General features: G+C 43.8%; 1 protein-coding gene across 1 annotated transcript in view; it reads right to left on the minus strand.

Moving 5' to 3' along the window:
* LOC144690014 (adenylate cyclase type 8-like) overlaps positions 1–18,013 on the minus strand; it is a 181,805-nt gene that overhangs the window by 7,137 nt on the left and 156,655 nt on the right. The window contains exons 15-16 of the mRNA XM_078557546.1: positions 12,720–12,866; positions 9,709–9,801 (exon numbers count right to left, since the gene is read on the minus strand). Coding sequence (XP_078413672.1) covers positions 9,709–9,801; positions 12,720–12,866 — 240 coding nt within the window. The remainder of the gene's footprint in view (positions 1–9,708; positions 9,802–12,719; positions 12,867–18,013) is intronic.

An 18,013-nucleotide genomic window follows, 5' to 3' on the forward strand; every position in this document is an offset into this window, starting at 1 on the left:
TCCCCATCCCCCCTTCATCCCTGTGTCCCCTCTCTGAAAACGTTCTTCCCAATCTCAATCTTGGCCCTCTTCTCATTCCCTATTTTCCTTTAGATAAATTTATCTCCTCTTTTAAAAGCTTCCATTGATTCTGCTCCCCAACTTATTTCTGGTAGGAATGTCCTGACAACCCTTTTCATCAGAAAAATCTCTTTCAAACATTTTCCTACCTCTTCCTTTCTTTGCTGGGGATAATCTGAAATGTGTTGCTTTCTTGTTACTGCCTTATTTACCAGTGGAAATAGCTTTACCCTGTTTATTTTATTCAATCTCTTCAGAATGTTGAAACCCTCTATCAAATCTTCTCTCAGAGGGTAGTCAATCTGTGGAATTCTTTACCACAGAGGGCTGTAGAGGCTGGGTCGTTAAGTATATTCAAGGCTGAGAGAGACAGATTTTTAATCAGTAAGGGAACCAAGGGTTATGGGGAAAAGGCAGGCAAGTGGAGTTGAGGATTATCAGATCAGCCATGATCTCATTGAATGGCAGAGCAGACTCGATGGGCTGAATGGCCTACTTCTGTTCCTACGTCTTATGGTCTTACGGACTATATCAGCATCCTCGTAAATAGGGACCAAGCCAATTGCTCACCGGACAAGCTTGAGGCTGAAATAGGGACATCAAAGACATCCTGTGGGATAATGGTGACCCTGGTCAGATCATTTCACACTGTATATCACGCAAACTCATGAATGGACCCTAAGGCCACCACTTTTGGCCCTGAAAAGTGCCCAGTCTACCTTAGATTACCCTGGAAGGGCAAGGTATCTCAAAACTTTGAGCAACAGGTGAAGCTGTTTCACTCTGCTACTTTGCAGCAGCAACACGAGTGGTGTTCACCACTAACAGGATGTTGCTGGCAAGCCAAAAAAACGTTCTGCATTCACACAAATGAGTAATGTGATATATAAATAGTCGTTTGGTAGTATAGAATTTGAGTATTGCTGAAAAAAGAGACATGTCAAAGCTTTTCCTCTTGCACTCATCAGGATACTCACAAGAATACCGATATTTCTGTGTGATTTGGACAGGCTGAGTGAGTGGGCAAATGCAGATGCAGTATAATGTGGATAAATGTGAGGTTATCCATTTTGGTAGCAAAAACAGGAAGGCAGATTATCTGAATGGCTATAAATTGAGAGAGGGGAATGTGCAATGAGACCTGGGTGTCCTTGTACACCAGTCGCTGAAGGTAAGCATGCAGGTGCAGTAGGCGGTAAAGAAGGGAAATGGTATGTTGGCCTTCATAGCGAGAGGATTCGAGTACAGGAACAGGGATGTCTTGCTGCAATTGTACAGGGCCTTGGTGAGACCACACCTGGAATATTGTGTGCAGTTTTGGTCTCCTTATCTGAGGAAGGATGTTCTTGCTATAGAGGGAGTGCAGCGAAGATTTACCAGACTGATTCCTGGGATGGCGGGACTGACATATGAGGAGAGATTGAGTCGGTTAGGATTATATTCGCTGGAGTTCAGAAGAATGAGAGGGAATCTCATAGAAACCTATAAAACTCTAACAGGACTAGACAGGGTAGATGGAGGAAGGATGTTCCCGATGGTGGGAGAGTCCAGAACCAAGGGTCACAGTCTGAGGATACGGGGTAGACCATTGAGGACTGAGATGAGGAGAAATTTCTTCACCCAGAGAGTGGTGAGCCTGTGGAATTCACTACCACAAAAAGTAGTTGAGGCCAAAACATTGTATGTTTTCAAGAAGGAGTTAGATATAGCTCTTGGGGCGAAAGGGATCAAAGGGTATGAGGAGAAAGCAGGAGCAGGCTATTGAGTTGGATGATCAGCCATGATCATAATGAATGGCGGAGCAGGCTCGAAGGGCCGAATGGCCTACTCTTGCTCCTAGTTTCGATGTATGTTTTAAATATTTCTCCTTATATTGGTATTATTGTGAGGGTCCTGACAAGTGCAAGACAAAAAGCTTAGACATGTCTCTTTTTTCAGCAATACTCAATGTGATATACGAATTTCAGTGTCAGTGTGATGTCAGGTCTGTAGGCAGTGCATCCCAACAACTGGTGGATCGTATCAAACAGCACGTTCCTTCGGCTGGTCACAATAGGCAAAGTACTGACCGTACCCAACCAGCCCGTGCTTGCAAAATTCAAAACAGTGTCCAACATTAGATGTGATTTCGTGATTGGACAAAACTTGCTAAACAATCTTGATTGTGCTAAGAATTACACTGGAAACCAATTTAAGATTATCAGTCAGGCTTGCAATGTGAGTTATTATGCATGCTAGAGGCTATATATATTCACACACAGGGCCCTGTCCTTTACAGACAGAAAGACCAGCTCAATGAATTGTGCCTTCATAATTAAAGAAAAGCTTGGGAGACAGCCATTCACTGGTTCATTCCCCATGTCAAGCCTTGACCAGTGTCAACCTGCCTGGTTTGAACTTGAACAAATTCTTGGCAGTTAACTGATCCCTGGTGCATTCTCCATGGCAAAGCCTCAACCGGTCAGAGTCCACTTGCTAACCAATCAGCACTCTCTTCTTATGCAGTTTAAATTGTTGTTCCCTTTACTATTGATAATCTTGTGAACTGTACTGATGAGTGCAAGAGGTAAAGCTTTGACAGTATGTCTCTTTTATCCGCAATACTTCAATTCAGTTAATAAAAAATCTAGAATTTTAAAAAAGCTAATCTCAGTAACAGTGACCATGAAGCCATTGACGATTGTCATAAAAATCCATCTGGTTCACTAGTGTCTTTTAGGAAAGGAAATCTGCCTTTCTCCCCTGTTCTAGCCTAGATGTGATTTCAGACCCACAGAGATGTGGTTGACTCTTAAATGCTCTCTGAAATGGCCTAATATGTCACTCAGTTCTATCAAACCACTACAAAGCCAACAAAAAAGAATGAAACTGAACAGATCATGCAGCATCGAGCCAGGTACCGCAAACAATAACGGCAAATGTAGCCCTGTCGGCGTGGCAACGTTCTCCTCATTAACATCTGGGTGCTTGTGCCAAAATTTTGAGAGCTGACCACAGAGCAACAGCCTGACATAGTCCTACTCATGGAATCATAGCTCACCAGCAATGTCCCAGAAATCACCATCACCACCCCTGGGTATGTCTTGTCCCACTGACAGGCACACGGGAGGTGGTGGCACAGTGGTATAAAGTTGGAATGAACTTGCCCTTGGAGTTCTCAACATCAACTCCAGACCCCATGAATTCTCCTGGCTTCAGGTCAAATATGGGCAAGAAAACCTCCTGCTGATTACCACCTACTACTCCCTCAGCTGATGAAACAATGTTCCTCCATGTTGAAGACGACTGAGAATGGCTAGGGCACAGAATGCACTTTGGTTGGAGACTTCAATATCCATCACCAAAATGGCTCGGTAGCACCACTACTGACCGAGTCCTAAAGGACAAAGCTGCTAGATTAAGTCTGTGCAGTTTGTGAGGAAGTCAACAAGAGGGAAAAACCTACTTGACCTCATCCTCACTAATCTACCATCACAGCTATATCTGTCCATGACAGCATCAGTAGGAGTGACCACCACACAATCCTTGTGGAGGCAAAGTCCCATCTCCACATTGAGGATATGCTCCATCGTGTTGCGTGGCACTATCACCGTGCTAAATGGGATAGATTCAGAACAGATCTAACAACTCAAGACTGGGCATCCATGAGGTGCTGTGGGTCATCAGCAGCAGCAGAATTGTACTCAACTACAATCTGTAACCTCATGACCCAGCATATCCCCCACTCTACCCCATTAGCACCAAGCCAGGGGATCAACCCTGGTTCAATGAAGAGTGAAGGAGGGCATGCCAGGAGCAGCACCAGGCATACCTAAAAATGAGGTGTCAACCTGGTGAAGCTATAACACAGGACTACTTGTGTGCCAAACAGTGAAAGGATCAAGTGATAGACAGAGCTAAGTGATCCTGCAACCAAAGGGATAGATCTAAGCTCTGTAGTCCTGCCACATCCAGTGGTAGATAATTAAACAACTCACTGGAGGAGGAGAATCCACAAATATCCCCATCCTCAGTGATGGGGGAGCCCAGCACATCAGTGCAAAAGATAAGGTAAAAGCATTGCAGCCATCTTCAGACAGAAGTGCCGAGTGGTTAATCCATCTCCTCCAGAGGTTCCCAGATTCACAGGCAACAGTTTTCAGCCAATTTGATTCACTCCACGTGATATCAAAAAACAGCTGAAGGCACTGAATACTGCAAAGGCTATGGGCCCAGACAATATTCCGGCAATAGTCCTGAAAACTTGTGCTCCAGAACTAGATGCAACTTTAGCCAAGCTGTTCCAGTACAGCTCCAACACTGGCATCTACCCGGCTATGTGGAAAATTGTCCAGGTATGTCCTGTACATAAAAAGCAGGACAAATCCAACCCGGCCAATTACCACCCCATCAGTCTACTCTCAATCAAGAGCAAAGTGATGGAAGGGGTCATCAACAGTGCTATACAGCGGCTGTTGCTTAGCAATAACCTGTTCACTAATGCTCAGTTTGGGTTCCGCCAGGGCCACTTAGCTTCTGACCTCATTACAACCTTGGTTCAAACATGGACAAAAGAGCTGAACTTGAGATGAGGTGAGAGTAACTGCCCTTGACATCAAGGCAGCATTTGGCCAAGTGTGGCATCAAGGAGCCCTAGCAAAACTAGAGCCAATGGGAATCAGTCGGAAAACTCTCCGTTGGTTGGAATCATACCTAGCACAAAGGAAGATAGTTGTGGTTGTTGAAGGCCAGTCATCTCAGCTCCAGGACATCACTGCAGGAGTTCCTCAGGGTAGTGTCCTAGGCTCAACCTCAGCTGCTTCATCAATGACCTTCCTTCCAACATAAGGTCAGAAGTGGGGATGTTCGCTGATGATTGCACAATATTCAGCACCATTCGCGACTCCTCAGATACTGAAGCAGTCCATGTCCAAATGCAGCAAGACCCGGATAATATCCAGGCTTGGGCTGTCAAATGGCAAGTAACAAGTGTCAGGAATGGCCATCTCCAACAAGAGAAAATCTAACCATCTCCCTTTGACATTCAATGGCATTACCCCTGAATTCCCCCACAATCAATAACCTGGGGGTTACCATTAACCAGAAACTGAACTTGACCAAATATTATAAATACTGTAGCGACAAAAGCACATCAGAGGCTAGGAATTCTGCAGAGTCTAATTCACCTTCTGACTCCCCAAAGCCTGTCCACCATCTACAAGGCACAAGTCAGGAGTGTGATGGAATACTCCTCACTTGCCTGGGTGAGTGCAGCTTCAAAAACACTCAAGAAGCTCAACACTGTCCAGGACAAAGCAGTCCATTGAGTGACAACACTTCTGACACCTTCAACATTCACTCCATCCACCACCAATGTGCAGAAGCAGCAGTGTGTACCATCTACAAGATGCACTGCAGGAATTCACCAAGGCTCCCTTGACAGTACCTTCCATACATAGAAACATATAAACATAAAAACATAGAAACTAGGAGCAGGAGTAGGCCATTCGGCCCTTTGAGCCTGCTCTGCCATTCATTCGGATCATGGCTGATTATCCAACTTAATTGCCTGTTCCCGCTTTCTCCCCATATCCTTTGATCCCTTTCGCCCCAAGAGCTATACCTAACTCCTTCTTGAAAACATACAATGTTTTGGCCTCAAATACTTTCTATGGTAGTGAATTCCACAGGCTCACCACTCTCTGGGTGAAGAAATTTCTCCTCATCTCAGTCCGAAATGGTCTACCCTGTATCCTCAGACTGTGACCCCTGGTTCTGGACTCCCCCACCATCGGGAACATCCTTCCTCCATCTACCCTGTCTAGTCCTGTTAGAATTTTATAGGTTTCTATGAGATACCCTCTCATTCTTCTGAACTCCAGCAAATATAATCCTAACTGACTCAATTTCTTCTCATATGTCAGTCCCGCCATCCCAGGAATCAGGCGGGTAAATCTTCGCTGCACTCCCTCTATAGTAAGTGCATCCTTCCTCAGATAAGGAGACCAAAACTGCACACAATATTCCAGGTGTGGTCTCACCAAGACCCTGTATAATTGCAGCAAGACATCCCTGCTCCTGTACTCGAATCCTCTGGCTATGAAGGCCAACATGCCATTTGCCTTCTTTACCGCCTGCTGCACCTGCATGCTTACCTTCAGCGACTGGTGTACAAGGACACCCAGGTCTCGTTGCACATTTCCCTCTCAATTTATAGCCATTCAGATAATAATCTGCCTTCCTGTTTTTGCTACCAAAGTGGATAACCTCACATTTATCCACATTATACTGCATCTGCCATGCATTTGCCCACTCACTCAGCTTGTCCAAATCACACTGAAGCATCTCTGCGTCCTCCTCACAGCTCACCCTCCCACCCAGCTTTGTGTCATCTGCAAATTTGGAGATATTACATTTAATTCCCTCATCTAAATCATTAATATATATTGTGAATAGCTGGGGTCCCAGCACCAATCCCTGCGGTACCCCACTAGTCACTGCCTGCCATTCGGAAAAAGACCTGTTTATTCCTACTCTTTGAGCAGAATTTTCTGCCTGTCAGGCGGGTGGGCCTGACCCAATCTCCAGCGGGCAGGGAGTCGATCCCCGCCGGAGAAGTGGGCCCCGCCGCCATTTTACATGGGCGGGTCAATTAAGGCCCGCCCAGCGTGACGTCCGGCGGGAAGCGCTATACGCTCCCTGTGTGGGCGGGGGGATTCCCCAAATGCGAGAGTGCGCTCTATCGCACATGCACACATCTCCCTGAGGCTAAGTGCTGCCTCAGGGAGATCGCTGTCAGTTCTAAAAACATTAAAAATAGAAAAAATAAATCCTTAACATGTCCCCCTCATGTGACAATGTCACACGAGATGGGACATGTTCATAATTTACACTAAAACTTTATTCAACTTTTAAAATCCTTACATGAAACTTCATCCCGCCAGTGGATGAGGTTTCATGTTTTCTCTATTTGCCGCCGGGGCTCCTGGCCGACCCGCTGACCTTAAGGTTGGACGGACAGGTCCTTTAATTGTTTTAATGATTCTGTTAATGGCCTCAATTGGCCATTGACAGGTCGGCAGGCCCACAGCTGATTTTGCTGCACCCCCGCCTTCCTGAAAATTTAAATGGGGCCGGATGACTTCCGACGTCATCCCGCGTCATTTTACGCGTTGGCGAGCAGGCCCCGCCCCCTGCTCGCCAACGGCAAAATTCAGCCCTATGTTCCTGTCTGCCAGCCAGTTTTCTATCCATCTCAATACACTACCCCCAATCCCATGCGCTTTAATTTTACACGTTGATCTCTTATGTGGGACTTTGTCGAAAGCCTTCTGAAAGTCCAAATAAACCACATCCACTGGCTCCCCCTCATCAACTCTACTAGTTACATCCTCGAAAAATTCCAGTAGATTTGTCAAGCATGATTTCCCTTTCGTAAATCCATGCTGACTCTGTCCGATTCTGCCACTGTTTTCCAAGTGATCAGCTATTAAATCTTTTATAATGGACTCTAGAATTTTCCCCACTACTGACGTCAGGCTGACTGGTCTATAATTCCCTGTTTTCTCTCTACCTCCCTTTTTAAATAGTGGGGTTACATTAGCTACTCTCCAATCTGTAGCAACTGTTCCAGAGGCTATAGAATTTTGGAAGATGACCATCCACTATTTCCAGGGCCACTTTCTTAAGTACTCTGGGATGTAGATTATCAGGCCCTGGGGATTTATCGGCCTTCAATCCCATCAATTTCCCCAACACCATTTCCCTACTAATACTGATTTCTTTCAGTCCCTCCCTCTCACTAAACCCTGTGTTCCCCAACATTTCTGGTATGTTATTTGTGTCCTCCTTTGTGAAGACAGAACCAAGGTATGTATTTAGTTGGTCAGCCATTTCTTTGTTTCCCATTATAAATTCCCCTGTTTCTGACTGTAAGGGATCTACATTTGTCTTCACCAATCTTTTTCTCTTCACATACCTATAGAAACTTTTACAGTCAGTTTTTATGTTCCCCGCAAGCTTACTCTTGTACTCTATTTTCCCCTTCTTAATCAATCCTTTGGTCCTCCTTTGCTGAATTCTAAAGTGCTCCCATTCCTCAGGTCTGTTGTTTTTTTCTGGCCAATTTGTATGCCTCTTCCTTGGATCTAATGCTATCTCTAATTTCCCTTGTAAGCCATGGTTTGGCCACCTTTCCTGTTTTACTTTTGCGCCAGACAGGAATAAACAATTGTTGCAGTTCACCCATGTACTCTTTGAATGTTTGCCATTGCCTATCCACCATCATCCCTTATAGTAACATTTCCCAATCCATCATAGCCAACTCGCGCCTCATACCATCGTAGTTTCCATTATTAAGATTCAGGACCCTAGTCTCAGAATCAACTACGTCACTCTCCATCTTGATGAAGAATTCTATCATATTATGGTTGCTCATCCCCAAGGGGCCTCACACAACTCAATTGCCAATTATTCCTTTCTCCTTACACAGTGCCCAGTCTAGGATGGCCTGTTCTCTAGTTGGTTCCTCAATGTATTGGTCCAGAACCCATGACCACAACCATCTAGAAGGACAAGGGCAGCAGACACATGGGAACCCCGCCACCTGGAAGTTCCCCTCCAAACCACTCACTATTCTGACTTGGAAATATATCGCTGTTCCTTCACAAAATCCTGGAACTCCCTCCCTAACAGCACTGTGGGTGTACCTGTACCACATGGACTTCAGTGGTTCAAGAAGGCAGCTCACCACCACCTTCTCAAGGGCAATTAGGGATGGGCAATAAATGCTGGCTTAGCCAGAGATGCCCATGTCCTGTGAAAGAATTTTTAAAAATCTAAATCGGAAGGGGTTTGCTGAATGACCAATGTATTTTGACCAAGCTTCTAATTGTGCATCAGGCCACTCTCAAGGTCTAGAAACTGTCATAATATTTCTGACATTGTTTCTATTTTAGGAGGATCCTGGTTTAACCAGGACATGATAAAATAAAATAAAATATTAATCTGTGCATCTTTTAATTTCAGTTATCTCTAATCTGTGCCTTGGGTCAGGTGACCAGTAACTGCCTTCCTTTTAAAGTCACTGTCTGTGTTGAGGTTCATCTTGGATGCAAAGAGTCAAGAGAGGTGAATATATCTCACAATGGATTCAGCGACTCTAATCAACAGCTTTGTGCTTAGGGTGCTTCCCAACCATGTTCATCACATGCAAATTTGGGTCAATGGACAAGACCCTGTGTACCCCATGTCATTCTCGGCACAGACTCCCAAACCCTGGGAAATAAAACCACCCCTTGCCTTTAAATCAAGCCACTGCTGGCTCTCCAGCACCAGAGTTCTTCAACTAGATTGAGGAATGGTTTGAATGCACCAAATCTGTGATAGTCATTGATTTTAAATGGTTTTAAGACTATAATACCTATCAAACTGTTCTCAGCGATGATGACATAGTCCCAGGTGATAATGGTGTGATGTATGTAATGGTGTCAGTTTCTAGGACTACAATTATGGCTGCAAACGTGCCTCTACCCTGGCATAGCTTTTCAGCAAATTGTGGGCCGATATGCTACAATTGCTACAAGGAGTGTGTTATCTCACATGTGTCATCATACATGTATTTTACCAGATGAGTACCACAAAAGATCTAACTTGTAGATGCAGGAATACCTGCTGCTCTGAGGTCAGTCCAGACACTGCCATGTATGAACTCCCAATGGTCTTGATCTTTTCAATATTCTCAAAACGTGAATCACCCAACAGCTACATAAAGAAACCATGGAAAACAGAATCAATTTGGATTAACATTACTGCACTCAAAATAAGCAATAATTTGCGTTTCAATGGCAGCTCTAATGTAGAGTAACATTCTCAGGGATCTTCACAGAGACATAATCAACATGAGAATATTTCAGGATAGGGAACAACCAATAATTTGGTCAACAATGTGGATTTTAAGGAAAGTTTTGAATGAGCAGAGGGAGGTAGAGAGGAAATTACAGAGTATGTGGCAGAAGCAATTGAAGGTACAGCCATCAAAGGTAGGCCGAAAGGAAGATCAGTGTATAAGAGGTCAAAATTGAAGCAACACAGAGACCTAAGAGGGCTGGGGGAGGTTACAGGTATTGGGAAAAGAGAGAACGAGAATTTTAAAATATTACATTTTAAATTTTAATTGAGGCGTTGCCAGAATGGGTGCCGTTGTAGGTCAGCTGGTACAGGGTAATGGGTGAAAGGACATAATGTGAGTCAGGTAGGAGTGTACGTAGGCTTGAGGTAGTAATATTTTAGTTCAGCTTGCCCATATTTATACATTATTCACTCTAATAAGGTCAAGGAGGCCATCAGCTGTTGAGCTCACAATGTGTCTCACTTATACTTGCTAAAAGCTACATATATTCACATGCAGGGTCCTGACCTCTGCAAACAGAAATAATAAGCTTGGGAACTGCATCTTTTCAATTAAACAAAAGCATGAGGGATAACTGTTCCCCAGTGCATTCCCTATTGCAACAACTCGAAAATCAGAGTTGACCTGCCTTTTTTGAATTTAAACAAAAGCTTTGGGAATAACTTTTCCCTGGAGCATTCTCCAAGATTAATGCCTCAACCAAAGTCCACTTGCCAACCAATCAGCATTCCTTTTCTTATGCAGTATAATTATTGTTCTCTTTGAAATGTGGAATTCTTGCTTCTGTTCCTGATGAGTACAAAGCGAAAAGCTTTGATAGTATGTTTCTTTTTTCAGCAATACATGAATTAATCAAATTATTGTATTAAGTACTGGCTAGTCATGAAACAGATCATAAAAGTAATGAACCTTGATTGAGTTTTAATTAATGAATCAATATAATCAATAATCATATTTGAAAGAGTGGGTTTTCATTGACATATTAATGTATAATGACTCTATAAGTATAATCACTGGATAAGTCGAAAGTCTCTCTCTCACGGGAGAGAGCAATTTCAGCTCAAACAAGTGGATCTTTCTGGAATCCTGATAAGGTCCTTGGGAGAGTACACTATGGCCTTGCTAGAGTTTGACTTAATGAATAGAGAGTTGTTCAGAATCAGATTAAGGAACAGTGTAAAAACAAAAATAAAAACAAAAACAAAAAACTGTGGATGCTGGAAATCCAAAACAAAAAATAAAAAATACCTGGAAAAACTCAGCAGGTCTGGCAGCATCGGCAGAGATGGGCCGGACACGGTTGAGGGCCCTGTCAACCACAGTGGGTGGAAAACCTCGGTTAAGGAAGAAGGAGGACATGTCAGAGGAACTGTTTTTGAAAGTGGAATCATCAGAACAGATGCGATGGAGGCGAAGGAACTAAGAGAATGTGATGGAGTCCTTACAGGAAGCGGGGTGTGAGGAGCTGTAGTCGAGGTAGCTGTGGGAGTCGGTAGGTTTGTAATGGATATTGGTGGACAGTCTATCACCAGAAATTGAGACAGAGAGGTCAAGGAAGGGAAGGGAAGTGTCAGAGACGGACCATGTGAAAATGATGGAGGGGTGGAAATTGGAAGCAAAATCAATAAATTTTTCCAGGTCCCGACGAGAGCATGAAGCAGCACTGAAACAATCATCGATGTACCGGAGAAAGAGTTGTGGGAGGGGCCCTGAGTAGGACTGGAACAAGGAATGTTCCACATACCCCATAAAGAGACAGGCATAACTGGGGCCCATGCGGGTCCCCAAAAATCAACAATAGCCTGACTGACATGGTGCGATGGTCATACAGGGTTCAGTATGGTTTCCTTGCTAGCCATCAAATTGTGAAGATTCTAGAGACAACAGCCACCTGTCAATCTCCACAAGTGGGTTCAAGGTCAAGACCAGAGACCTGAAAGCGTGAATCCTGTGACCTACACATCAATTCAAACATGGAAATGCAGGAATGATGGACATGGCTTTGGAAGGCAACAGCACATTCAAGAACTTTGGAAAGGAAAAGGAAGTTGGAAATGAGTTTGTAATTTGCAAGGACAGAAGGATTCAGGATTTTTTTTGAGGAGAAGAGGTCATAATGGTATATTTGAAAGTGAGGGGATACAGTATCTGAGGCAAGGGAACCATTCACTATCTTAGCATGGGGGCCAAGAAGGGAAGATAAGTAGTCAGTAGTTTAGTAGGAATAAGATCGAGGGAGCGGCAGATGGTGTCACGGACAAGCTAAGTTTAGAAAGGACATGAGGGGAGATAAGAGAGAAACTAGATCGAGCTGTGGGTTCAGAGAAAGGGCAGGAGTAGCAGCAGAGACTTCTGACAATCAGTCTTAACTTTGGGACATTTTGGGTCAAAATCCTAGAACTCCCGAACAGCACTGTGGGTATACCTACACCACATGGTATGCGTGGTTCAAGAAAGTGACTCATCACCACCTTCGCAAAGGGCAATTAGGGATAGGTAACAAATGCTGGCCTAGCCAGTGACACCCATTTCCCATGAAATAATTTTTAAAAATTCAAATGCCTTAAGTATTGAGAATGTGAGCATAAGGAATGTGATGCACTGCGGAGACATTCCCAAATCCACATTGCAGAGGGACAGTAAGTACTCATGGGGTTATTCCAGACGTGTGTAGATGCTGAGAATGAACAGAAGCAGGTACAGTACAAACAGCTTTGTAAACATTGAAATGTGTGTCACCATCACTTCAGATTCAAGCTAGGGTACCTACATCATCAAAGTCAGCAATGATCTCATTAAGCAGCTGCAGACATTCCATTCCCTGTTGATTTCCCTCAGCCTGCGAGTAAAAAGCAGCAAATTCTGGTATTGAAGCAAACAGCACTCCGACATGCTCATGTGTTTCACAATACAGCTCCTGGAAACAGCAAAACGAGCAGGAAAATCACATCAAATTTGTTATTAGATGAAAATAATCGACATTGTCAGAATAGTCATGTATTCATTGAAACACAGCAGGATTAGCATTAACTCACAGTGAGGTTAGCATTAACTACAGAGGGGTTAGCATTAACTCACAGCGGGATTAGTATTAACACACAGCGGGATTAGTATTAACACACAGTGGGGTTAGCATTAACTCACCGTGGGGTTAGTATTAACTCACAGCGGGATTAGTATTAACACACAGTGGGGTTAGCATTAACTCACCGTGGGGTTAGTATTAACTCACAGTGGGGTGAGGATTAATACGCAGTGGGGTTAGCATTAACTCACAGCGGGGTTAGCATTAACACACAGCAGGGTTAGTATTCACACACAGTGGGGCTATCATTAATTCACAGCGGGGTTTGCATTAACACACGGCGAGATTAGCATTAACACATAGAGGGGTTTGGATTAACATACAGCAGGGTTAGTATTAGCACACAGTGGGATTAGATTTAACACACGGGGGGGCGAGCATTAACATACAGAGGGGATCACATTAACTCATAGTGCGGGAAACATTAACACACAGTGGGGTTAGGATTAACAGACAACAGGGTTAGTATTAACACGGCAGGGTTAGGATTAACACATAGGAGGGTTAGTATCAACTCACAACAGGGATAGCATTAACTCACAGTGGAGTTAGTATTAACTCACAGCAGGGTTAGGATGAACGCACAGAGGGGTTAGGATTAACTCACAGCAGGGTTAGGATTAACACACAGGAGTATTAATATTAATTCACAGCAGGATTAGTATTAACTCACAGCAGGGTTAGTATTAACAGCGGGGTTAGGATTAACAGAGGAGTGTTAGTATTAACTCATGCAGGATTAGTACTAACTCACAGCAGGGTTAGCATTAACACACAGCAGAGTTAGTACTAACACACAATGGGGTCAGTATTAACTCAGAGTGGGGTTAGTATGAATACATAACAGGTTCACTATGGAGATAAAGAGACTTAAATATTTTTAATACTGGGAGGATTGAAGCTATTGGGCTGGATTTTGCTGTCCAGTGCTGAGCAAAACTGCATCAGGTGGCCAAAACTGGAGACAGAGGGACCATAGATTTAAATTTCCTAGCTGATTCCAGTTGGCCACGATTTTGACCAGCGGGAGAAACTTGGTGGGTTGTGACTTGATGCACATTCAAAATTATTTCAGGTTCAGCCCTTTAAATGCCTGCCTCAATTTTGCATTTCCCTGAGTTTGAGATCTTCAGTGAAACAGGCAGGTTCCTGAAGCCTGTCGAAATCACATTAGGTCAGTCAGTTTGTGAAACTTGTGACGTTGGAAATCTTATGACAGGTAAGTTTAAAAGGGGTTGCCAACTTCAAAAGTAGTTAGATGCTGTAAGATAAGTTAAGTACATTTTTAATGCAGTGATTGGTCATGGAGTGAAGAGTGAAGAACTTAAAAGGTAAGTGACCATTAAATCGACCAGCATTGTGTCAGTGTTCAGATGCAGTAGAATACTTTCTCTAGGGGCTAAAGGGCTCTTATGCATTCAACAATATTAAGAATCAGGTATTATTGTGTTAACTGGAGCTGTGGTTCGATTTTTACATTTATTTAAAGCCTAGATATCTTCTGAGCCTTTGAAAAAACTGAACATTTGCCTGATTTCTTTGATTGAAGGTAAATCTGTTGAGCCTTTGAAACAGATGAGCCTCCTGTTCAGTCAAGGCACTATTGTATCCGGCTCTGTAGCGTTGTTTATACAGCTGTGCAAAGAAATCTCATTATGAATGGTTGGCTGAGTTTCAAACCCCACTAATGGATTTAGCTCAGCAGAGGTTATATGCACAGCTTTCTAAAAATGCATATACGGGATATGGACTTTGCTGGCTAGGCCAGCATTTATTGCCCATCCCTAATTGCCCTTGAGAAAGTGGTGGTGAGTTTCCATCTTGAACCGCTGCAATCCCTGTGGTGTAGGTATACCCACAGTGCTGTTAGGAAGGGAATTCCAGGATTTTGACCCAGCGACACTAAAGGAACGATAATATATTTCCAAATCAGAATGGGAGTGGCTTGGAGGGGAACTTCCAGGTGGTGGTGTTCCTATCTATCAACAGCCCTTGTCCTTCCAGATGGTAGAGGTAATGGATTTGGAAGATGCTGCCTAAGGAGGCTTGGTGAGGGTTCCTGCAATGCATCTTGTAGATGGTACACACTGCTGCCACTGTGCGTCACTGGTGGAGGGAGTGAATATTTGTGGTTGGGGTGCCAATCAAGCGGGCTACTTTGTCCTGGGTGGTGTCAAGCTTATTGTGTGTTGTTAGAGTTGCACTCATCCAGGCAAGCGGAGATTATGCCATCACACTCCGGACAGGTTTTGGGGAATTAGGAGATGAGTTAGACTCCACAGAATTACTAGCCTCTGATCTGCTCTTGTAGCCACAGTAGTTATATGGATAGTCCAGTTTCTGGTCAATGATAACCCCAGGACACTGGTGGTGGGGGATTCAACAATGGTAATGCCATTGAATGTCAAGGGGAAATGGTTAGATTCTCTCTTGTTGGAGGTGATCATTGTCTGGCACTTGTGTGGTGAAAATGTTACTGGCCACTTGTCAGCCCAAAGCTGGATATTGTCCAGATCTTTTTGCATCTGGACACGGACTGCTCTAGTGTCTGAGGAGTCGCGAATGGTGCTGAACATTGTGCAATCATCAGCGAACATCTCCACTTCTGACCAAATGGAAGGAAGGTCATTGATGAAGCAGCTGAAGATGGTTGGGCCTAGGACACTGCCCTGAGGAACTCCTGCAGTGATATCTTGGAATTGAGATGACTGACATCCAACAACCACAACCATCTTCCTTTGTGTTAGGTATGACTCCAACCAGCAGAGAGTTTTCCCCCTGATTCCCATTGACTCCAGTTTTGCTAGGGCTCCTTGATACTGCACTCGATCAAATGCTGCCTTGGTGCCAAGGACAGTGACTCTCACCTCACCTGTCAAGGGGACTGTGAGCTTTTGTGATCAACCATTATGACCATTTAATAGGGTTATTTTTCTTTGAGGTTGTTTTTGAATGGCTTTTTGTTTATTTTGATAAATGTCTGAGCACTTAAGAAGAGTAAGTTTTTTTCAAGTGGAGTTTGAATGGCTGTGAGTTTAAATAACAGTTTTATGAGCTCATAAGTGGAGGGTTTTTTGAATGAATGGATGATTGCTTATTTTCATGGTTTCGCAAATATTTCAAAGACTTCCCAGTTTTATTGTAGGGCTCAGGGGTTCTGTCCATAGTGGATACTGAGTGAGTGGGTATGGTGGATGCATGGGAGGTATGGAGTGACCATTGTGATCATGGAGGAGACATAGAAGGTACAAGGGGGTGTGGGGGGGTGCAAGGCACTATATAGAATGCATGAAGGAAATGGAGGGGGCATGGGGGGCATGGAGGTGAGTGCTAGAGTGAAGGGTGTGCGTTAGGGGGTCTAACATTCATGAATAGAACTGGGCAAGATTCAGCAAATGAAGGCAGACCTTCTCAGCTGCCAGCCTTGCCACCTACCAACCCCCTTTCTCACCTCAGGCCTGCTTCCAGAAGCAGCGACCCAGCAGCCCATGCTGATATTGATCCCAACTGTGCTTCCCAACACAAATCAGCACTATCATCAAGATAACCTCTGTAACAGCACCCAAGTCCACCCCTGTCTCAAATCATCTGCAGCTCAAACCTCTTACATGCCTCTGTTATCTCTAGACATGATTATTCCAGTGAACTCCTGGCAGGCCTCCCAATTTCCAGCCTCCATAAATTTGAGATCATCCAAAATTCTGCTACCCTTGTCCTAAAATGCATCGAGTCCTATTCATCCATTATCCCTGTGCTGTCTGACCTACACTTGCTCCTAGTCTGGCAATGCCTTCATTTTAAAATCCTCAGCCTTGTTTTCAAATCCCTCCCTATCTCTGCAATCTCCTCCAGCCCCACAACCCTCTGAGATATCTGCTTTCCTCTAATTCCACTCTTTTGAGCAGCCCTGATTGAGCATCTCACAGTGGCCAATGCCTGCAGCAGCCTGGGCCCCAAACTCTCGAATTTCCACCCCAAACCTCTCCACCTCACTCTCCTCCTTTAAGACACTCCTTAAAACCAAGCTTTTAGTCATCTGACCTAATATTGTCTTATGTGGCTTAGTGTCAAAACTGTTTTTATTGATAATGCTCTTATTAGGTGCTTTAGGATGTTTTGCTATGTTAAGGTGCTGGATAAATACACATTGTTTTTAAAAGAGGAAGTGTAGTAATCATGATTTTATTTAGTGTGTAATGTACCTTTAAGAGTTATACTCGTTAGGCAAGATCACATGATCTGTAGTAACCAATAGGAGAGTAACACAGGCTATCTCAGCAGTCAGTGTGGAGATAGAGTTGGAGTCGAAAGCACACATGTAGTTGCTGCTTATATTGTAAATAAATTTTAAGTTTCCACTCAAGAAGTGTCTGCTGATCAACCCTAGCATTAACAGTACAACTCGGCCACCCTACAACGAACTGGCGACAAGGCTAAAACAGAAGAAGTCAAGTTAAAAAGAAATCAGCGCTGTACCTTGCCCAGTTTATAAGTAGCAAGCTCCATTAGAATTGAAGAAGTTATCCTCTATCAAAATGCCACAATTTTGGAGAATTGATCCTTTTGAACCAGCCATAGATGATTGATCTCAATACATAGAACGCCTCATGTTCTTTTTTCAAGTGAACAAGATTATGGGGGAAGAGAAGAGGTGAGCAATCCCCTTGAGTAATTATGGGAGCAAAATCTACAGTCTGATTCAAAGTTTGATGGCACCCAGTGCCCCAGATTCGAAAAATTTTGATGAATTGGTGGACCTTGTGAAGGGTCATTTTCAACCAAAGCTCTCAGTCACGATGCAGAGGTTCAGGTTTAACTCGCAAAATAGAACCACAGGTGAGACAACTGCATGCTACATGGCAAAGTTGAAGCAGTTAACAGAACATTGTGAGTTCGGTATGACATGCTCAGAGATTGTTTAGTGTGTGGTGTGAAAGAGGACACTATTCAGAAAAGATTATTGTCTGAAGTGAATCTGG

Source organism: Cetorhinus maximus, chromosome 14, assembly GCF_964194155.1.
Source record: "Cetorhinus maximus chromosome 14, sCetMax3.hap1.1, whole genome shotgun sequence".
Taxonomy (NCBI): Eukaryota; Metazoa; Chordata; class Chondrichthyes; order Lamniformes; family Cetorhinidae; genus Cetorhinus; species Cetorhinus maximus.